This window comes from Camelina sativa, chromosome 10 (assembly GCF_000633955.1).
Source record: "Camelina sativa cultivar DH55 chromosome 10, Cs, whole genome shotgun sequence".
Lineage (NCBI taxonomy): Eukaryota > Viridiplantae > Streptophyta > Magnoliopsida > Brassicales > Brassicaceae > Camelina > Camelina sativa.
This window is the reverse complement of record NC_025694.1, coordinates 524238-547364: the sequence shown is the minus strand read 5'-3', so window position 1 is coordinate 547364 and position 23127 is coordinate 524238. Positions and strand designations below refer to the sequence as shown.

Genomic DNA, 23127 nt, shown 5'->3' with positions numbered 1-23127 from the left:
ATAATAAGTAAACAGCAAAACTCTAAACGAAACCTATCAGAGAACTACATCTTAAGATCTAATACGACGATTACAAAACCTATCAGAGAACTAAATCGAAGAGATGATACTAGGGGACTGCCCAATTCAAGGTTTTGGGTTTATTTTGAGAGGTATGAGAGGATGAGGTCTTATATATAGTGAGAGAGAAGAGGCGTCCGATGATTAGGGTTTTGTTCTTCCTTACACGATCAACGGTTGAGATCTATCGATTTTATTTCCTTTTTCCTTGTTTTCTATTTTTAATTTTGCTCGGAGCGCCGTAATAGAACAATCTAGATGTATACTACTACTAGTATACTGGGCTTTTTATTGTTTTAAATTTTGGTCCAAGCAGATTTGGTGTATTTATTTTGGGTATTATCAAAACGGGCTTTAAACAAGTTCTTAATTACCTTCAGCAACTAACTTCTTTGTTACACAACTCTCAAACGATCCTCAACCTCTTTAGTCGAAAAGAAAGAGATTTGTTAGACCATATTTACCGGGGAGTACTTATTGGGTTACTCTTACAATTGGGGCCCAAAATTTAATAAAAAACCCATTTCTGAGTCCAACAAGCAGAGTATCGATACTGTGGGAAGCAATTGGAGCAACCCCTTGAGCAACGCGACGTGGCGTTTGCCTATTGGTGGACTCAGTTTTTTTTTTTTCACCATTTTTTTTAATTCTTTCCCGACCATCTCTCTTCTCTCTCGTTCATGAGAGATAAAAAAGGCGATTCTTCTCCATCGAAAAACGGCGGAGGATTGGTGGGACAACGCCATGGCCGAAACCACAAAAAAAAATCAACGGCGGAGATGCTCAGGATCTTCTCTCACTTCTCTCTTCTCCGGCGAGGGATTTCCTTGTTCGTAACGACGGCGAACAGGTTAAAATAGCTTCTCGCTTCTCTCTCTCTCTCTTTATGTAGTTGACCTGATTTTTGAATTTTATCGCCGTCGATCTCAACTTCTATGTGCTTGTTTCTCGATTCTCCCCTTGTGATTGTTCTTTTGCAGAACCGATTAGGGTAGAGTTTGACTGGTTGGTTAGTTATATGAATTCTTATGATGTTCATGTTAAAATTGATAGCTTAATATGGAAGAAGATTGGATTGTATTTTCAGCTGCGTGGTGCGGACCATGTCAGCGGTTTACTCCTCAGCTGGTTGAAGTCTACAACGAGCTCGCTCCAAAAGTTGGTTTCGAGGTTGTTTTTGTGTCTGGCGATGAAGATGAAGAGTCCTTTGGTGATTATTTCAGTAAGATGCCATGGCTCACTGTTCCATTTGCTGATTCAGAAACACATGAACGTTTGGATGGGTTGTTTAAGGTTACGGGTATCCCTAACCTAATGATAGTTGATGATCATGGTAAACTTGTGAATAATAATGGGGTTGGTGTCATACGAAGCTATGGAGCTGGTGCTTATCCTTTCACACCTGAGAAGATGAAGGAGATCAAAGAGGAAGAAGACAGGGCTCGGAGAGAGCAGACATTGTCATCTGTGAGTCTTGTCTCAGTGAATTGTCTGCACTCATGGTTTATTGACGACTCAGTAGCGTTCTGTTTCTTTAGGATACCGCTAGTTCCTCAGGATTTATATGCTTATCATAAGTTTGCGAATCCACAGTGAGAAAAGCAACTTGATGAGGCTCAGTTCTTTGGAGATCTTTATGAGTTTTGTTGCAAAGTCGCTGATGATGATGGCAAAACTGTGATCGTTGCAGGCCTTGACGGTGACTATTTAAGGTGCTTGATTTATCCTATTTTTTAAAGCTGTGATTTTGATATTTTCACTTGCCGATTTTGTTGACTGACTTGTAACGTAGATGTGATCTTTTTTATACGCAGGAGGAACTTTGGTGCTGTACTTGATGATATACCAATTGCTGATTCTGTAACAAAGCTAACTCCAAGGAGTGAGGTTTGTGGACAGAAAGCTTTCTTCACTTTGCTTGTTATGTTTATGTTTGTGTAGAACTTCATTGATCAATGTTGTGTAGAACTTCATTTGCTCCCCAAAGTCTATATATTGATCAATCTCGTGTAGAACTTCATTTGCTTGTTCATCCGATTCTTCTCATTTCTTTTCTGTTACCATCCGATTATTCTTATCATCATTTCTTCTAGTTAAATTTTCAAACCCATTTCCATTACACAAAACAATTTTTCATTAAGAGAAACCTTCTTTAGGTTCTCTAGTGGAGGGTTGATTTTGCTAAAATTCTCTTAAAGTTGCTTTAATTATTTTATAATTAATTATATGATTAATTAATATGTGAGTAACTTAGGAGGGTTTCTCCACTAATGATGCTCTTAACTTACTACAGTCTACACACCCCCCATAACAAGACAGTCTTAAAAGCCTACTACATTAATACGTCAACATTTTAATTTTTTTCGTTAGCTCTTTCAATTGTTTGTGTTGTTTTAACTTCCACAAGAGATGCACTCCTCAGGGTTGGTCAAAGAGCAAACCATCTGTGCCATCTTCGTCTCGTTGTCTTCTTCTGTTGCTTCTTCGTCTTCAGCCACATTAAGCTTCTCCTGCATAAAGCGGACAGAATTCACACAGAGGCAAATGTCAATTTCGCTCTCTAATTATTAAGTAACAACCAAATCACACTGTGACACAAATGTGTTGTTTTTACCTTTAGCATTGTTGTGTCTACTGTGAATTTTATCGCATCCGCTGCAGCACGCGATCGCAGGTAATACATTCCCGTTTTCAAACCCTTTAATATTACAACAATAATAACAAATCCGAAATATTAAGAAGGGAGTCTCATGAATAAATCAATATACACATTCTGACCATTTTGAGAGTTTCAGATAAGTTGTTACCTTTTTCCAAGCGTAAAAGTGCAAGGAAGTGAGTTTTGCAAAGTTGGGTTTCTCCATGTGTATATTCAAACTTTGGCTTTGATCTATAAAGCATCCACGATCTACAGCCATGTCGACCACTGTTCTCTGCTTAATCTCCCAGACAGTCCTGAGTCATTTTGCAAGATGGCACACAGGTTAAAGTTTATGAACACACGATTAATGAGGGCTTAAAAGAACAAGGAAGTTATATACCTGTAAATTGCTTTCAAGTCATCAGGTATCTCCGGGACATTTATGATGGAACCATTCTCATGTATTATCTTGTTTTTCAGTGTAGGAGACCATAATCCCATATCCGTCAAGTCATGAAGAAGATGCTTGTTCACTACTACGAACTCGCCACTGAGAACACAAGACCAATGATTAAGCCTATGGAAGAATACAAGAAACATAACTTTGTGGAGCTAGTTTTTATTTACTTGAAGAACATACCTCAAGACTCTACGACTATAAATGTTTGAGGTATAAGGTTCAAAACATTCATTGTTCCCAAGAATCTGGCTGGTTGAAGCAGTTGGCATTGGTGCCACTAGAAGAGAATTTCTGATTCCATTCTTTGAAATCATATCCCTGAGAGCAGCCCAGTCCCAGCGATCCGAAGGAATTACATTCCACATGTCAGGTTGAAGAATTCCCTGATAGTATATACACCAGCCAAGTAATTAGGAACAAGAATTTATGACAATGTTGTACAAATATCGAAAGACTTGCTTGTTGTGATGCATACCTTACTCACAGGACTTCCTTGGTAAGTTTCATATGTACCTTCCTTAGTAGCAATCTCTGAAGATGACTTGAGTGCATGGTAGTATATGGTTTCAAAAATGTCTTTGTTCAGTTGTTGAGCCTGGGATACATTCCAAAGAACTTATTCAGAAAAGATATCAAAACTACTTTGAAAAGTTGATTAACTTATGTTAAGTAAGTTCACCTCAGGGGAATCAAATGGCATTCCGAGAAGGATAAATGCATCTGCAAGACCTTGTACACCTATACCAATAGGCCTATGTCGCATGTTTGAGGTTTTTGCAGTCTCCAGAGGATAATGATTCACATCTATAATCTTGTTGAGATTAACAGTAACAGTGGCAGTCACCTGACGAAAACAATTAAGAAGAGAAAGTCAATCAAATTGCACAGACATTCAAAGTTAACAAAATGACCCAGATAGTAAAGTACTGACCTCTGCTAACTTGTCAAAATCAAAGTAACGACTCTTTGAGCCCAAACTGCCTACAATCTTAGACGGATGTGAGTCCAAGGGGGTATCCTAATGTGAGATGTAAGAAATGTCAAGAGTTATGCACTAAATGACCAAACAAGAATAAAATCAGAGAACACTTTTTGCTACTCACCTTCTCCCTTACAAACCGTGGTAAGGCAATAGATGCAAGATTACACACAGCTGTTTCAGTTGGACTTGTGTATTCAATGATTTCGGTGCATAAATTGGAAGACTTTATGGTACCCAGATTTTGTTGATTGCTTTTCCTGTTACATGAATCCTACAGAAGAGATTCAAAAATCAAAAAGTGGGAACCACTGAAAACATGTTTATACACAGTGACGAAAAAACTGACACTGTTTCTTACCTTGAAAAGCATGTATGGTGTCCCTGTTTCTACTTGGGACGTTAAAATTTCATACCAAAGCTGCTGTGCCTGGACAACCTTCTTGGCCTTACCCTAAAGATACAAACAGAGATGCATCACATAACTGGTATTTATATAACAGGAATTCGAAAGGAAGCAGTAAATCCAAAAATATGAATCATTCACCTCATTCTCATACTGAGTGTACAACTTCTCAAATTCTGCACCCCAACAATCTGCCAAACCTGGAGCCTCATTAGGACAAAACAGTGACCACTGTCCATCAGTATGGACCCTCTCCATGAAAAGATCTGGTATCCAAAGACCGTAAAACAAGTCTCTGGCCCTGTTTTCCTCCTGAAATGGAAAAAAGTCTTTTGTAAGCTATCTCCATGAATTAAATTATAGGGCAAGATGAGTAATATTTTCTTGGTGCAACTGTACCTTTCCATGATTCTTACGGAGTTCAAGAAATTCAAAAATATCAGCATGCCAAGGCTCCAGGTATATGGCAAAGGCTCCTTCACCAATTGCAAAAAAAAAATATATACATAAGAAAATCTAAACTACAATTACTTCACAAACAATCATGAAAATAGTAGCAAAGTATCCTGAAATGTATACCTTTCCTCTTGCCTCCTCCTTGGTCAACATAACGAGCAGTATCATTGAAAACCCGCAGCATTGGAACAATACCATTAGATGCTCCATTTGTGCCACGAATGTAACTTCCAGTTGCACGGATGTTGTGAACTGATACACCAATACCCCCTGCTAATTTGCTTATAACAGCACACTCTTTCAACGTGTCATATATTCCTTCGATGCTATCATCCTTCATGCAAACCAGAAAGCAGCTACTTAACTGCATATTCAAACATTTTCAACAGCACATTAGTAAAACCATTGCAGAATCACGTATGACTCTGTTTTAAAAAAAAAATCACTGTAGAAACATTACTTGAGCCCTTGGTGTTCCTGAATTGAAGAGAGTAGGAGTTGCATGGGTGAACCATCGCTGAGACATTAAATGGTAAGTAGTGATAGCAGAATCAATATCTTCCTTGTATATACCAACAGAAACCCTCATCAGCATGTGTTGAGGCCTTTCAACCACTTTGCCTTGCACTTTCAAGAGGTATGATTTCTCAAGCGTTTTAAATCCAAAGTAATCGTATTCAAAATCGCGATCATAATTGATTTCACTGTCCAAACGAGTAGCATGCTGAGGAAACAACACAATTCAACAATATAAGAATAAAGGTATCCAAAGCACAATTTCAATAATCAGATTGAGGGGTTATAACAACACAAACAATTTTACCTTCATAATGATCTCGAATACATCATCAGCAATTAGAGGAGCCTTGAGTCCAGATCTCTCATTGACATGATCGTACATATCTCTAACCCTGAAGATTTCCCAAAATCCATCAAAGTCAACAACAACATATATGAATAACTAATAGTTACTGATACGTCCAGAGATTTATGTATATAGATCAAGCGAACAACACTCACGTTTCAGAAAATGAGTTCTTAGTGTTCTTGTGGAGACTGGAGACAGCGATCCTAGCAGCAAGCTGGAATTATAAACATTGGAACCACGTTAAATTACTTCCCAATGTCCAAAGTATCGCAATATGAATCAGATCAAGTAAACAATCTCAGTCAATCACTAAGATGCAATTTCACATGTAAATCCGAAACCGATCTATCAAATCAAGAAAACACCGACAAATCAAATCGTGATGATAGTACAAAAAGGGGACTAAAGGAAGAAGACTGACGGAGGCGTAATCGGGATGGTTGGTGGTCATAGAAGCAGCAGTCTCAGCGGCTAATTCATCGAGTTGAGTAGTGGTAACGCCTTTGAAGACACCAGCACAGACTTTCTGAGCGACGAGGACAGGGTCACAATGATCGATACTAAGACCATAGCTAAGCTTCTTTAGCCGCGCAGTGATTTTGTCGAAGCGAACAGTTTCCTTCTTGCCGTCACGCTTCACCACGTACATTTTTTTTTCTTCTCTATGAGGAATTCTATCGAACACTTGTTAGGCGTCTCTGATGGTGGACGATGAAATAAATGAAATTTTGATTTGAGTTTCAAATAGAATTATTATTTTCTCAATGGCCGAATTTGACTCTCTTTTTTTTTCTCCCGCGCAAAAGTTTCAGATTTCCCCGCCAGCTTCCGCAAGAAGGATCCATCAAATAAGGCCTTGTCAGCTGTAACCAAATGGGCGAGAGAATAAGCGTCCGTGATGTTCGCATGGGCCCAAATTATAAATTAACGTTTTACACTAATTAAGACGCTAGCAAAAAACATATAAATTAACTATGATTATCCCTTTTAGATAAAAGGGAAGTACACAACATCTTTTTTTTTGTAGACTTTAGCTCTCATTGGTAACGACTGTTATTTGTAGCTGTAGAGATTTTGACCGTAAAAATTTGGCCGTAAAAAATTTAGCTGCAGATACTTTGACTGTAGATACTTTAACTATTAAAATTTGATTGTTACAAAAAACAACTTTAAAAGCTGTGACTGTAATTTTATTAATAACAAAATTGTAAATAAATACAAAGGTGATGATAAAAATAATAAATTTGTGAAGAGAAGTGGATGTCAAAAGAAAGAGAAAAAAAATGCTGATAATTAATCTATAAAACAAATTTGTGTAAAAATATATATAAATTTATATAGAGTTTTTAATTTTGACGGAGGAAGAAAAAAAAAGTTTTTAAACTTTTTGATTTTACAGCGTCCATTTTGAGGATTTAAAAAAAAAGAAAGGAAACAAAGAAGGAAAAAATTAAAGTGGCTATAGAAACTTAAAAAAATAAAAAAAGTCATTAAAGCGTGATTGGCAAATAAAATGCTTTTAAGACTTTTAAATGATTTGAAAGTCTTAAAAGCCTTCACCAATAAGGGCTTTTATATTTTTAATAAATGATTACAAATAGGTTATAGATAGGTTATAGATTAATCCATATATTAATATTAATGGTTACACCTAAATATTAGGGATATTCCAAATTGATAATTGATATATTAATGGTAACAAATAAAATCATGGATATTCCAAACTGCATTTTCGGAAGATTATAGTCTTATATCACGTTGTTTCCAAAGATCTTTAAACACATTATTACAAATTTATTTTCTATAGATTTTATCGATAGACACAACGTTAACCAAAGATAGATTACGAAATTGATAGATTGATTGGTTACAAGTTTACAAGATAGATTACGAAATAAATTTAACCAGTGTTATAGCACGGATACTTATCTAGAAACATTAACGATATAAAACTTACAAAATAAGTGTTTTTTTTCAAGCCATCATATTTATAATGTGATTTTATTGCATAATGTTTTAGCCAATTTAAAAAAAAAAACAATCACATAAATTATATTTTATATAAAAATTACAATATAAATAAAAGGAATTTCAATTCATGCTCTAGCACGGGTCTTAATCTAGTATTAAATTATATGCGAATACGTGATAGTGATATGCTTGATATTTTTATATTTTTATATGAACTAACTAAACTTGGCTAATATTTTTATGAACAGTATCATATATTCTGTTTATATGATGTTGTGTAGTAGGTAGATGTGACTTTGTTATTTATTATAATCTTCTAGATAATAATTGGTGTGAGAATCCATCCAAGATTATTTTGCATACGTGCGAGTTAAACATGATACTTAAGTAGGTATAAAAAAGCATATTATAATAAGCTTGAACACTATATGATGTTATTTAATATGCCATTTCAATCAGGCAATTGTTGTTCCATACAAAGTTTTGTATACATGCGCGACATAAACATATCACCAGTTCACGGCAGTATACACTCTCTAATTGACAAATACATAAGATCAAAGCTTGAGCTATTTTGTTTGCGATTTTAAACATGCAGTAAACGCTTTCAATATGTTTTTTCAGAAAACATTTGCCTCTTCGCAAACTCCAATATTTGTATCATGCGATTCATTTTGGTTCTATATGGAAAGGAAAAAGTTGGTACAATAGTATCAACATTGAACAAAATTGTTGAACTATTAATGTAATTTCAATGCACTTACGTCTACTTTAATTTAAAACAGGTCATAAATGATTAAATTAACATTTTGTCAAACAAGTTTCTGTTAACAAATTATTGCAAAAGCTTCACAATTCTTCTTCTAGCACCTTCTCCCGGTTCAACGCTTAACAGATACTTACATACAAAAACCATAGAAAACGATGACATATAGTAATCAAAACACGCTTTTAACTAACGTCATTAAAACGTAATTAGCCATCATTCCCTTCCTTCGACTAATCTACTAGTTAGCCTTGCGTCATCTCCTTCGTCGCTCTGTAGATGCTCGCGAGAGACCGATACTTCTGCTTCTTATTTATCCTTGTCTTCGTCTCCATGATCATCTTCATAAAACTCTTGTTCCCTGGTACGCCGTCGTTTAGCTCATTTCCGACCAAATGATCTCTAACCTTGGAACTGACAACAACTTCTTCATGTCTCTTGGTATTATGACCGCCTTCGGCTTTCCCTTCACAAGCGTCGAAACCGGAAACGCTCCAGCCAGTGCCGCTGCTACAGCTCAACGTATCATCTTCGCTCAACTGCACGAGCTGCTTCGCCGCCTCCATCTCCGTCTCCGAAATCGCAATCTCTGACGACGAATCTCCCGAAAAACCAATCTGCTCATCCATTTGATTGATCATTTTTTTTTCCCGAATAAATGGATGGATCCTCGATCGATCGAATTTATATTGTCTCCCTTTTGACCCCTCTCTGATCACGTTTACGTGTATCCTCTGTGTTTTGTTTTTTTTCGTATGGTTTTGTTTTGTCGTCTTTTATATAGTAATAGAAAAGAAGAAATAAGGCAAACTATTAAAGAAAAAAAAGGAGACTACAATGTCGGTTTGCAAGAAGAACGTGTCTTGTGAAAGATTTGCAACTTTCAGAGAAGATAACAATATTAAAAGTGAAAAATAAACCAAGCCTGATCATCATCCAGTGGAACAAAGTGTATTATAATGAATTGATCCTAAACCGTCAAAGCTATTGACCGACTTTAAGATTTTTCTTTTTAGTTGATCCAACGGCTCTTGTATGTCCTTCTGTGATGAGGTTTCCATATTATTTATCTGAAGAGAGAGAGAAATAAATGCCTTTGACTTCAATTATACGATTTGGTAGGGTCCACTCCGGTAATTGATAAGGAATAAACACAGCCCCTTCATTCCACGTGTTATCATCTTAATCGTACCATCATCATCCGATGTGGGACATTCGGTGGCTTTGCAGCCTTTCAAGTTTCAATAGATTTTGGTTTAATAACATTACCGTTACAAGTTCTTTTTTGCCATAAAGGAAGAACGTCATATTTCCCCTCGTAACTATACCCTTTTTTTTTGTGTTTCCTTAAATCGATAGTTTTAGACCTATTTCTACCTAAACAATAGTTTTATTGTCATTTCCTTCTCAAAATATCAAATATCATCTATTGCCCTATGAATCTGGGTTGATGTGGTTTACTATTGGTTTAATAATTGTTTAACTAACTAATTAATCTAACTAACCGGACTAAACCTTATTTCAACCCGATTTCAAATTAAACCCATCAAAACCTAACATTAAGAACCTATACCGGTTCTTCCCTCTTCCCCAGCCTCCTTAAAAAAAATTTCCAAACCCGACAAAAAATCACTAACCTCGAACAATCCTTTTGGATAAGTATTCTATTCACTTGAAAAATTAGAGGTTGAGAATTTATGTGTTGATTGATTATACCGTGATACACATACGGAATCACATACATATATACTCGAGAAAAAGAGATCTTTATATATCAGATCCATACAAATAATGAAATAGAATTAACTATGATTATTTGGTGGAGTTTCGTTGATTTTACGTGATTGATCCATCTTAACCCATATTAACTATGCCAAAGCAGCTTGGTGACCAATCCATCTTAACCCATATTGAACCAACTTCAATTATAGTTAAACGTGACCAATATCAATCTCCTACATCACTAAACCATATTTTTCAAGACTCAATTTCGTTTCCTTCTATGATCTCTTAATTGTGGAGAAGAAGCTAGCGCAGGCGGAGGAAGATCTGGTTATAGAATTGGCAGTGGTGGAGATGGTGGAGAAGGAGCAGGCAGTGCAGCAGAAGAAGGAGACGGAGGTGATGATAGTGGTGGCAGAGGCGTGTTGACCTGAGGCGGAGTCAGCGAAGGAGAATAGAAGGGAGTTAGTGGAGATTGGATCGATTGTGGTGGCAGCGGTGGTGATGAATAAAAAACAGAAGCGACAGAGGAGGTGGAGATTGAAACTGAGGGTGATCTTGTTGTAAAGAAGAAGGAAGCTGGGAAACATACCGAGAAAAAAAACATTATGATGAATATACGAAATTAAACTAGCAACCATGGAAACGGGTGAAGAAGATAACGGGTCGGATCGGTTTTAACATTTGGTTGGTCTAAAAATTAATTTAGACCGGGTTTATGTTGGTTTTATCAGTTTTGGATCGTAAACCGTTTAAACAAGAAAATTGGAGAAATAGATGAAAACTATCGGATTCGGGTGGAATTAGGTTTAAAACTATTGACTCGGGGAGACACAAATGAGATTAAAGTTCTAGGTAGATTTAGTACGATATTATAGTTATAAGGGAGAAATAGGACGTCATTCCTGCCATAAATGATGATGATCAATAGTTCTATTTCATGAACAAAATACAAAGGCAAAAAAAAAAAAAAAGTGTGAAACGACACGAAAATCCATTATTAACAAAGTGTATCTATATGATCCTTATTGTATTAGACAAAAGCTAGTGAATAACTCTAAAAAGTACATGTAAAAGAAAGAAAAATAAAAACAAACAACTCTATTTTTAGTATAAGACTGATAACAAAGAATTAATTTAGGGGAGAACAAAAACCAAAAACAAAAGTTTTAAAACTTGTAAAAAACTGCACATCTTTCTTTATCTAAGAACACACACTTGCATCATTCATCCAACAACCACCAAAAGAGGACTACACATTCCTCATCTCACCATCAATACATCTGCTTCCTAAGCTCCAACACAATACTCCTTTTACTCTTCCTTCTTTAGTTTCCACAATTCAGCCCACATATCTCCAACACTGGTCCACCTTTAGCCACAAACGGGTTCACTCTTACCCACAAGAGCGTCAATATCGACGCTAGCAGAATTGACCAAACCACAATTATTGTAGGCATTCTATCTTGTTTCCCAAGCATCCCCTTGAGGAATGGATATAAATGAACAATGACCCAAAGTGCAAAGAACAGTCTCCCAAACAGAGGTCCCCAAGAGTCATACCCATTGCTAATTGCATCCGAAACACCCACAATCACACCAATGATGTTTATGATCAACAACGTTGTCGGAGGAATCAGCAAAGTTGTCCACTTGAAGATGTAAAGCTCAGAGAAAGCTCCATCGTCTGCTGCTTTTGATGTGACCGTGAAGTTCGTGTCAACTCCAGCTAAAACCTTGAGCAAACCTTGAAACAGAGCAAACAGATGAGAAGAGGCCCCTCCGATCACCCAAAATTGCTCGTTTCTCCACCAATCGTCAATTCCAACACGTCCCCATTGCATTTCGAGGATTCCAGTAACTGCTATGGATATGAACATGAGCATGAAGAGAACACCTGCGTAGTTGCTTATCTGTCATAGCAAAACACACTACATTTTAGAAAACAATCTTCAAACTGATCAATACAGAGGTCATTATCACTAATAGTAGTAGTACCTCGGGGACGATGAATTTCCCGGTGAGTAAACAGACCGCAGGGAGAGAACAGTAGACGATCAATGGAAGTGAAGTCCAAGGATAGACAACGGAGTTGATGTAAGAGAATCTCTCCAACCATTTTAACCCACCACCATAACCATACCATATCGGACAATGTCTGCTCAAGAAAATCTCAACAGAGCCAAGAGCCCAACGTAGAACTTGATGAAGACGATCAGACAAGTTTATGGGAGCAGATCCTTTAAAAGCTGCACGCTTTGGCATACAGTACACAGATCTCCATCCATGGCAATGCATCTTGAAACCCGTCAAGATATCTTCAGTAACCGATCCATAAATCCACCCGATCTGCATAACATTATCAGCAAGAATGAGGTCACAAGAACCTATATGTAGTTGAATTTAAAAACTTTGTAATGTTTTTATTTTTTTACCTCTTTTCCCCATTCGGTTTTATCTTCATATCCGCAGCTAATAACTTGAATGGCTTCTCTCAACAAACACGCGGGGCTTGCATTTCGGGGAACTCCACCGTTTAGTAGAACAGCAGAGGCAACAAAAACCGGAGATTGTCCAAACTTCTTCTCCAATTTCAACTGTGTTGCTTCAGATCTCTTCTCAACATTTGACACTAACAATTAAAAAACAGCTAATTAGAATTTGAACAAGATAGAAACCAAACAAGAAATGTTTATGTTTTCTCCTTCTTTTACCTGGGACAATGACCCCTTCTGCGATGTTCTCTACCGCATGAATCTGCTTTGAAGTATCTTTAACATTGTTTTTCTTATCTTTAGCTTTCGTTTTACTCTTCTTTCTCAACCCACAACACAAACAACACCATTTAGGCCAACAGTTGCAGGTTTTGCCTGGTGGCTTCTTCTTCTTTGGTGCATCAAAACCATAAAGAGCTTGTCTTCTAAAGACACAACCTGTACCGACATAAATCGGTCCTTGTATCCCATCAAGACCTTTCATGTTAATCTGTTTATCACGCCAAAATTGAGTAAATGAGAATTGTGGAGAGCAGTAAAACATAAAAAAGAAACAGAGCAAAAAAGACATATAAGGGCACATACATCAAAGAACACCACATTGCGGTTGGAGTAACGATCATGTCTATCAATCCCATCAAACCTCTGCGGGAACTGAACATAACAAACTTTCTTTCCGNGTGTCATCATTATTAGCAAGAATGAAACCAGAAGAACCTCCTCTGTAGTTCAATTTGAAAACTTTGTAATGTTTTTTTCTTTACCTCTTTTCCCCATTCGGTTTTATCTTCATATCCGCAGCTGATAACTTGAATGGCTTCTCTCAACAAACACGCGGGGCTTGCATTTCGGGGAACTCCACCGTTTAGTAGAACAGCAGAGGCAACGAAAACTGGAGATTGTCCAAACTTCTTCTCCAATTTCAACTGTGTTGCTTCAGATCTCTTCTCAACATTTGACACTAACAATTAAAAACAGCTAATTAGAATTTGAACAAGATAGAAACCAAACAAGAAATGTTTATGTTTTCTCCTTCTTTTACCTGGGACAATGACCCCTTCTGCGATGTTCTCTACCGCATGAATCTGCTTTGAAGTATCTTTAACATTGTTTTTCTTATCTTTAGCTTTCGTTTTACTCTTCTTTCTCAACCCACAACACAAACAACACCATTTAGGCCAACAGTTGCAGGTTTTGCCTGGTGGCTTCTTCTTCTTTGGTGCATCAAAACCATAAAGAGCTTGTCTTCTAAAGACACAACCTGTACCGACATAAATCGGTCCTTGTATCCCATCAAGACCTTTCATGTTAATCTGTTTATCACGCCAAAATTGAGTAAATGAGAATTGTGGAGAGCAGTAAAACATAAAAAAGAAACAGAGCAAAAAAGACATATAAGGGCACATACATCAAAGAACACCACATTGCGGTTGGAGTAACGATCATGTCTATCAATCCCATCAAACCTCTGCGGGAACTGAACATAACAAACTTTCTTTCCGGATTGCGGATCCATCATGAAACACATAGCTTCCCTAATTGCTTTGCTGTTGTTGATGTAGTGATCACAATCGACATTAAGAAGGTAAGGAGCGTTTGATAGAACAGCAGAGACTCGGATCTTCAAGAAAAAAGTAAAATGACTTTTAGTTTACTTATACTCAGGAAAGCAGAGAGATTGACAAGTAAAAGAAACACATTATCCTAACCAAGGAATTCATAGCTCCAGCTTTTTTGTGGTGATCAAATCCAGGCCGCTTCTCACGAGAAACATACACTAGACGAGGTAACTCATTCCCATCCGTATCACGAACTCCACTATGTCCCAGGAACACCTGCCATTTTCAAAACCTATTAAAAAAAGCATATATGTCTGGAGATATATTGAGAACTACAACAAACCAAAACATAATAAGAACAGAGTCATATCATTACCTGAATCATTCCAGGATGGTCTCGGACGTTGTTTCCAGGCCAAGGAGTTCCATCTTGCATAGTCCAACCTTCCTCAGGCACTTTCTGTGCTGTAGCAACCAATGCATTTATCTTCACTTTAAATTCCTCATAATCTCTCTGCAACAAACAAAAATATATACATCAGGTTTTAAAAATAATATATATATCATTGGATATACGCAAAAAAAGAGAAAAAGCAGCAACCAAAACCTTCATAGCACGACGCTCCCTAACAAAAGCAGGATGAACTTTGTTCTTCAAATAATCCATCTTCTGGGAAAAATACCACTCGGGAGCTCGTGGCTCGATATTGAACTTCTTACAAAAAGGAACCCATTTTCTAGCAAACTCAGCTGTATCAGAGAGAGCTTCAAATGTAAGCATTGCTGCACCATCGTCTGATACATAACAAGCAACCTTATCCACAGGATAATCAACAGCTAGGATGGAAAGAACAGTGTTTGCTGTAATCAACGGTGGCTCTTTCAATGGATCCACTGTACTAACAAAAACATCAACAGGTGCTAGTCCTGATGGTTTTCCTTCCTTCTCGTACCTAATGAGAGAAAGAGAGGTTTACAAATCTTTGGACATGTAAAAAATGAATATTTGCAGACAATTAGTCTTTTTGAGTTTCTGTTACCTGAGAGAGAGTCTATCAAGGTATGTTTCACGTTCTATAGGATACCATTTGGGGAATTGATCAAGAATCCAAGATACGGCGAACCATATTTCACATATAACTGATGTTAACCATAATCCATATGCATCATTGACTGGATGAAGAATTCTATAATGAAAGAAAAGACCAAGAATTGCGAGCCGGCACAAAATCAACATCCTATAAGGATTTAATCTGCTTGAACGAATAGGTAGCTTTCTTGAGAGAGGTTGTCTTCCTTCATCCATCCTGATTTTAGCACCAAAAATGTTTATACAACAATAAGAAAACAAAACCATTGAACAGAAAAAGATTATATGAGATATTTAACAAAACCATTGAACTTACATAGGAATGTCAGGATCATCCAGTTCGTCGTCATCATGTTTAATGACCTGAAGTTTTTCGCCTTGCCGTTTCTTCCAAACTTCCATACGGTCCTTCCAAGCAACACTTCCATATCCATATTCCGCGATATCTTTCTGAGGAACCATTGATCTTGCCTGTGCTGTAAAAGAAAAGAAAACCATTTCATAACTTATTAGAAGGTGAGCAAATTCATATAAACAAAAGGGTTAGGAGTCATAAGCAAACACATACGAGGTGCAGAAGAATCTGTATACGGTGCAGGATGTACTCGATTCCCATATCCCGTTGAAGGAGGCACAATAAGAGCATGTCGATCAGAATACATATCAGCATCCTGAAAAAAAGAACATACACATTATAAGAAAAAGAATAACGTTTTCAATGAAAAGAAGGCAATTTGGATTCCTCACCTCATCACAATAAGTCAAAAGAGGAATCTGAGATCCAGGTGGAGATGAATCCAAACCACCACGACCAGTGTTAAGGCGTGAAGATAAGGCGGCTTCAACGGCGTGTTCAGGGTGCATCCCATGATCAAACTCATTCTCAAGATCATCAATGTCGTCTTCTTCATCATCATCTCCGTCAACACGTGGACTACCTTTAATCCTTTTGTAACGGGTTTTGCACTGAGGACAAGCTTGATTGCCTTCTCTACGTTCATACTCGTAACAAGGTCTACAAACAGGGAATGCGCATTCGTTGCAGGCAACAAAGAGCTCACCGTTGACCGTTAATTCGATTTCATCTCTACAGATATGACATGTTTGCCCACTAAGTTCTTGTACTGATCGTATCTATATAGCAAAAATTCACAAGAACAAAATGAAAACATATCAGTCTTTAATCGAATCCTAAAGATGATCTAGACTAAAAAAAAGAACACTTGTAGCTTATATAGTGAATCAGAATTTTATGAAAGTTGTCGTCTTTACATAATTGAGACACTAATTACTAATTATCTGAATCAGGTGAGAGCAATAAAGAGCAGCTCAGATAAACCAAAGAACATGATTTGTATGAACTTATTGCTACTCAGGACAACTCTGCCGACACGTATAAATCATGCAACAACACTTGAAGAAAAAAGGAAAAAAATAACAGAAAACGTGGGTTGCGGCATTACTTCCACCCAGAAACTTCTAATTTCAGTAACCTCAGATCACAAAATATTCCATCAAGATTCTCATAATCTAGATCCCAAGAGAAGGAAAAAAAAAAAACATTTTTTGGTGAATAAATTTCAATTAAGGAGTGAAACGAAAGAAATCAAGAGGGGGAAGTAATAATAATAAAATTCTCTTACTCTGGCACTCTCATCGGCGTTAATGAGAACGAATTCGTTTCGGTTGTGAGAGCCAGCAATGAGCCGACCACCAGTATTCATGTCTTCTTCTCTCAATAACCGAATTCTCTCTCTATGTATATAAATATTGCTCAGAGACCTAGACCGGACCCGACCCGGATGATGGATCCAGACTGTTGAGCTTCTTCCATTACACACCGATTCAGAGCATGCAGTGTGGAAGACGAAATAGAAAACCGAATCGACAATAAATATATATTGGGTCTGGTGTATATATATATATATATATATTTATAGTAATAATTATTTAGTAATAAATAAAACGAAAAGAAGAGATTGAGAGAAAGATGACTGTGGGAGATAGAAGAGAAGAGAAGAGGATTCAGACACAACCCCCAGACAGACAGACAGACAGAGTTGTGTTAATAAAATGTGGACAGCAAAATTGAGATCAAATACCTCTCTCTCTCTCTCTCTCTCTTTATAAGTTAAACAGATGAAATTAAGAGATTGAAACAAATGTTTTATAAACAAACACATAGACGTCACATATATAATAAGTGGGTCCCGGATAAAACAACGATGGCTATGGTGGTGGTGGAGCTGGAGACTGTGTGAGTCCCACCTTCTTCTAGAGTTGGTGAAAGGATGAAGAAGAAGTAGAAGAAATACAAACCAAAAATAAATAAATAAAAATATTTTGGTTATTTTGGTATCATCGACTCGACTGATGAGAAGAGATATTTTTAGACCGAACGAAACTGAGAGATATTTACAGGTTCTGGAGAACAATATTATTTTGAGGGCTTGTTTTGTTACCAATTCAATAGATTGGACTTGTAGGCCTCGGATTTCGGTTATTTCGGTGAATTTGGTTCGGTTATTTCGGTTTTTCGGTTTTTTTGAGTTTTGAAAATCTTACCGAATTGAACCGAAATATATTTCGGTTTGGTTATTTCGGTTTCTCGGTTAATTCGGTTTTAAAATTTTAAAACCGAAATTTGATTAAAAACATGAAAAAATCGGATTTTCGGTTATTTAGAGATAATTTCGGGGTTTTCGGTTTTATTTCAAATATTTCGGTTTTTTTGGTTTCGGTTTTTTTGGTTATTTTATGGTAAATTCGGTTATTTTAGGGTAAATTTCGGTTTTATTAGTTTTTTTTCCTAAAAAAATTTAAAAAAAAATAAAAAAATTATAAAAAAAAAGAAAAAGTCGGTTAGCCGAAAACCGAACCAAAATAACCAAAATATTTCAGTTTTTTGAAAAAAAAAATGTACCAATCAGTTCAACCGCCATAACTAAAACCGAACCGAACACCAAAAATATCGGTTCGATTCGGTTATTTCGGTTCGGTTTAAAATCCCTAGATTCGAGTCCTCGTGATCGGGTCCAGACTCCAGATATATATATATATATATATGTCGTATAATTTTTTTACACCGCTGTAATTTTAAGAAATCCCCTAAAAGTTTTTGTTGCCTTTTTTATTAAACCCCATATTCACAGTTTTTTTTTTTAATCAAGAAACAAACTAAATCTGGTCAAACAAGGTAATTTAGTGGTTAATTGTTTTATTTCATGTTTTTCCTAAAGTAAATTATTGTTTTTTTTGGTAAGTAAAGTAAATTATTGTTTTGAATGCCTAACTTTACTATATGATTGGAAGATCAGATTTATTTTGTTAATAATTGGATAATTTATTAATAAACATCCAGAGTTATTATATTACACGTGAATATTGTAATAATGGAAAAAAAAAAGAAACTAAAGTTTAGAAGCTTTCCTTTGATATTTTTGTATGAAGTTTCTAAGTAGGTATACATTGATTTCATCAGGATATTTTGGTCGTATTAATTAAATAATGTTATGTAAAAAATCGTGACCGTTGGATCAGTATCTTTTCCAAACCAACTCTGAATAAACAATTTCTTTCTTTCTTAGTTTAATACGTTAGAAGGTAAAGAAATCTTGTCGGTTGCGTAACATTTTCTTGGGTCAGTGGAAATACATTATTCTTTTTTTTTTCTTTTGCGTGTAAAAAGGCATATATATAAGCATTCACTAAACAGTCTCTAAACTATAAAACCAGCCGACACAAAATGTAACTACACGAGCAGAATGTTCAAATCGAGCACACCAAAATGAAATTATCATTCGTATATGCAACTCTCTTTTCTTTTGTCAACTATATGCAACTATTTAAAACTTGGAAATATTCTCATTTTTTATTATAAAAAAATGATATAGTTCAGAGAAAAAGAAAATTAGACAAGTATTTCATAAAAAATTCTTAAAATATACAGATGATGCTTTTTTCATGTCTAATATGATGTTATTATGGTTAATTTATAAACCATAATCATTCTACTTAAACAAAGACATTTGAAAAGGTCTTACAGTGTTTTCTCTTTTTCCCCATCTACTTGATTTATATGCATTTAAATAAACCAGGTCTGTTTCGATTAGATTATAAATATGACACAATGATATTAACAAGTATTATTATTAAAACTGATTAGAGGCGAACTATGTCATCAATGCATGGACTACTTACTATGTTCTACCAAATTATCGTAAATAGATTTGTTAAAATGTCTATCTCTTTGCCATATAAAACCGATTATTTCGATGGCGAAATGATAACCGAATCATTATTTGGATGGTACGAATTAGTCTTTCTATCAAATTAATGTACGATGACCAGTTAGTTAGCCACAAGTGAACTAGAATATAAATTACGTTAAATGCGTTCCTAAATAGATGTTGCCAAAAGATTATCATATTTAACCAGCCAACCAAGCATCTGGGGACAAAAAATAAGGTAGTGACCACCCAAAAAATGAAATGAAGTATTTACTAATTCAGGTATAATTGCGGCTAATTTAACCAATTATATAATAATCAATACTACCGTATGTTTTGCTTTTAATTATTTAAATATCTTGATTAGTTGCACCATGCAGTATTATATAAATGGATTTGATTCACGTTTAGTCCAGCTCGTCGTATGCTTACTACGTACTGACTTCTTTAAATGGTGCATATATAGCGTATATATTATACTGCGTCGGGCTGTGGGAGTTCGAATATTCGTCGGCCGATATATGGCCAAAAGCATTATATAGATGGCCTACAACAAGGCTCCAACTAATCACATAATTCAAAACTAATTAGTAGGATAATAACTAAGATACAATTAGGCCTAGGCATTTTAACCGAATCCGAAACCCGAACCTGAACCCGATCCAAAATAGGCAGTTCAGTTCGGATTTGGATAGTACTAAATACCCGATCAGATTTAGTTTCTTTGAAATTCGGATATCCGATCGGGTTCGGGTAATATCCAAAATAAATACAAAAATGCATCTAAGTGGGTTTGAACCCAGTACCTTAGGCATTTACAAGTTTATCATAAACCATTTTGCAACCTTAGTTTTATGTCATAGTATAAAAACATTAATTATTTATATATATATATATATAATTATGTATTCTAAAATTGATTTATTTTTTTCTTTCTCAATCAACAGAACCCATAATTGTTTTATTTATTTTTATTACCTAGATCAATTTTAGTAGAAACATGACAAACAGATCTACAAAAAAAATATAGTTTGTGGGGTTTGAAGAGTGAGTGAGGTTGGAAGATAAATATGAATCATATCATATAATTTGCTATAAATATTAGATTTAGTAGGGAATTTGAAGGATTTAATTTTTGAAGTAGTGACGAAGGATAAACAAATCTAGGGTTTTTTTTTGTTGAAAAAGAGAGACGAAGAAGAAGGAGACAAGAAAAGGAAGATAGAAAGTTTTTTTTTTTTTTTAGTTTCAAGACATAATTTTTTTTTATTATGACTTCGGGTAACCCGAAATTACCCGAACCCGACCCGATATTAGAAAATATCCGGTCAGGTTTTATATCTCTACATCCGAAAATCCGAAAATCCGAACCCAAAACCGATCGGATACCCAAATATCCAGGCTTAGATACAATATTGGCACCGACGGAAATTACCACTATAATGAAACATGTTTTTTTTAATTGTTTTCACTGTATCGCATTATTGTGAACTGACGAATGATAATGGAAAGACATTGTTAATTAGAATCGAATTATTGTGTTATCCTACACGAAAAGGTCATTAGTTAGTTGTTAAGAGTTTCCCACTAAATTGTACTAGGTGATTCCCCACCCAATGTGTGGGTTGTGGTGTAGTTGGCACTTTCTTATTTTTTTGGTCTTTTTCGTTTATTCTTTTATATTATTTCGTTTTAATTGGGCATATACGGGTTTCACAGTCACTTGTATTTATACACTATATGTTTATACCATTTCGTTTAGATGTGTACAATTGTGGTGTTTATTTTTTATGAATTATGAGGATGTCGTTTATTGCTTTTGAGGATCTAATCTTATCATTGACTGATATTGTTCCCAATACATTTATTGTATTTTAGATTTTCTAATTAACTGCTTATGTAAACCCTTCATACGTTGATTTTGCAATAATAAGTTATTTTTTAAAAATAATTATCTTCCGTGTAAGTGATTATGTTTGTATGCCCATGTTTTGGTCTAATATCAATAAGATCATTTATGGTTTTCTTTAGTTGGCTTTGAAATCAATTTTAATTTGAGTTAAGCAAATAATGGGTCGAATTATGGTGTTAATAAGTAATATAAATTCTTATGTATATATATTGTATATATGTGGCTATAAGTTTAGCTAACTAAAAAATTCTGTAATATTTAAATATAATCTTGAACATATATATATATATTATTTGTGGGAGGAATGTATGGAATTATTGGATAGAAGTTATTTTTTGAGTTAAATGACCTTTTATGCCTTTAAAGTGAGTTGAATATTAATAAATTTTTATATGTGTCTTGAATTTTGTAAAAAGGAATACCAATTGTTTCCTTCCAAATTTGAAGTAATATAATATTTTGGTTTTCTTATATGATTTATGAACTTCAATGTAAAGGTTTTTCAAAGTAATAAGTACACTCACACTGATTGAATTATAAAATTTGGAGAAATGTTTATTTCGATTAATCATCTGCTCTTATATATATATTAAATAAGTGTGTTGTTATTCCTACAAATAGGACAACATATGGAGTTAATCAATGGAAATGGAATTTGTGATCGCAATACAAAATGTTTATATATATTATGTTACACATTGATCGTTTAAAAATGAATATGAACATCTAATTCTCAAATAATGTTGATTTTTTTGTTAAAACCAACATATGTGAATTTAAATTTAACTATGCAAGTTTGAAAAATAAATATGAATAGATTAGAAAGGCAAGAAATATAAAAGAAATATTTTATTTTTCTATAAATAAATAAAATTTGAAAACAATGTTAAATATATATAATACTTTCTAAATTAAAATATAGAATCAAACTCTTACAAGTTACAATACATATGAGATATAACAACATTTGATATTGGTGGGAGAGGAGGAGAGAATGATTACTTATAAGATAATAATCCAAATTAGATAATGGAGATGAATCTTTTAAAATAAGAACAATGTAAAATATATATCATGTAGTCTCTAAAATTAAAATTTAGCATTAAAATTTTACAATGATATTTCATTTGTTTTTTACAACCCATACAACAAAAATAAGAAATCAAAAATAAAATAAAAAATGAAAAATGATTTGAGGTATTGTAAAAGAGAATGAGAGAATGTGAAAATTAGATAGTAAAATAATGTCAATACGAGAGAATGAGAAATGGAGAGAATGCTTATTTATATGATAAGAAATGATGGAAATTACATTTTGAATTATGGAGTTACAATAATAATTTATTGTGTTTGAATAAAATTGAGTNCTATAAATAAATAAAATTTGAAAACAATGTTAAATATATATAATACTTTCTAAATTAAAATATAGAATCAAACTCTTACAAGTTACAATACATATGAGATATAACAACATTTGATATTGGTGGGAGAGGAGGAGAGAATGATTACT

The 23127-nt window shown here is 34.8% G+C and overlaps 4 protein-coding genes across 5 annotated transcripts; 1 reads left to right on the top strand and 3 right to left on the bottom strand.

Moving 5' to 3' along the window:
* On the top strand, positions 754 to 2152 carry LOC104716213 (probable nucleoredoxin 1). The gene is made up of 3 exons (XM_010433601.2): positions 754 to 910; positions 1114 to 1772; positions 1875 to 2152. The coding sequence occupies exon 2, from the start codon at positions 1120 to 1122 to the stop codon at positions 1654 to 1656; it is 537 nt and encodes a 178-aa protein (XP_010431903.1). The 5' UTR covers positions 754 to 910; positions 1114 to 1119; the 3' UTR covers positions 1657 to 1772; positions 1875 to 2152.
* LOC104716214 (ribonucleoside-diphosphate reductase large subunit-like) lies at positions 2253 to 6642 on the bottom strand. The gene is made up of 17 exons (XM_010433602.2): positions 6292 to 6642; positions 6023 to 6084; positions 5826 to 5913; positions 5463 to 5726; positions 5126 to 5366; positions 4946 to 5022; positions 4688 to 4858; positions 4502 to 4594; positions 4265 to 4414; positions 4093 to 4179; positions 3841 to 4005; positions 3637 to 3756; positions 3342 to 3544; positions 3102 to 3251; positions 2868 to 3015; positions 2675 to 2758; positions 2253 to 2570 (listed from the first exon to the last, which is right to left on the bottom strand). Exons 1-17 carry the CDS (start codon positions 6517 to 6519, stop codon positions 2454 to 2456), a joined length of 2448 nt encoding a protein of 815 aa, XP_010431904.1. The 5' UTR covers positions 6520 to 6642; the 3' UTR covers positions 2253 to 2453.
* LOC104716212 lies at positions 8647 to 9433 on the bottom strand. The gene has a single exon (XM_010433600.1). The coding sequence runs from the start codon at positions 9246 to 9248 to the stop codon at positions 8853 to 8855; it is 396 nt and encodes a 131-aa protein (XP_010431902.1). The 5' UTR covers positions 9249 to 9433; the 3' UTR covers positions 8647 to 8852.
* On the bottom strand, positions 11303 to 17613 carry LOC104716211 (cellulose synthase A catalytic subunit 2 [UDP-forming]). Of its 2 annotated transcripts, XM_019231180.1 has the most exons (14): positions 17117 to 17613; positions 16221 to 16607; positions 16042 to 16144; positions 15790 to 15949; positions 15424 to 15690; positions 14991 to 15336; positions 14760 to 14897; positions 14534 to 14659; positions 14316 to 14445; positions 13410 to 13492; positions 13044 to 13314; positions 12765 to 12961; positions 12328 to 12678; positions 11303 to 12242 (listed from the first exon to the last, which is right to left on the bottom strand). In XM_019231180.1, the coding sequence occupies exons 1-14, from the start codon at positions 17195 to 17197 to the stop codon at positions 11658 to 11660; spliced, it is 3225 nt and encodes a 1074-aa protein (XP_019086725.1). In that variant the 5' UTR covers positions 17198 to 17613; the 3' UTR covers positions 11303 to 11657. The 2 variants fall into 2 exon arrangements, with proteins under 2 accessions (XP_019086725.1, XP_010431901.1); XM_010433599.2 differs by lacking the exons at positions 12765 to 12961; positions 13044 to 13314; positions 13410 to 13492 and adding exons at positions 13589 to 13785; positions 13867 to 14137 and having other exon boundaries at positions 11658 to 12242; positions 14233 to 14445; positions 17117 to 17612.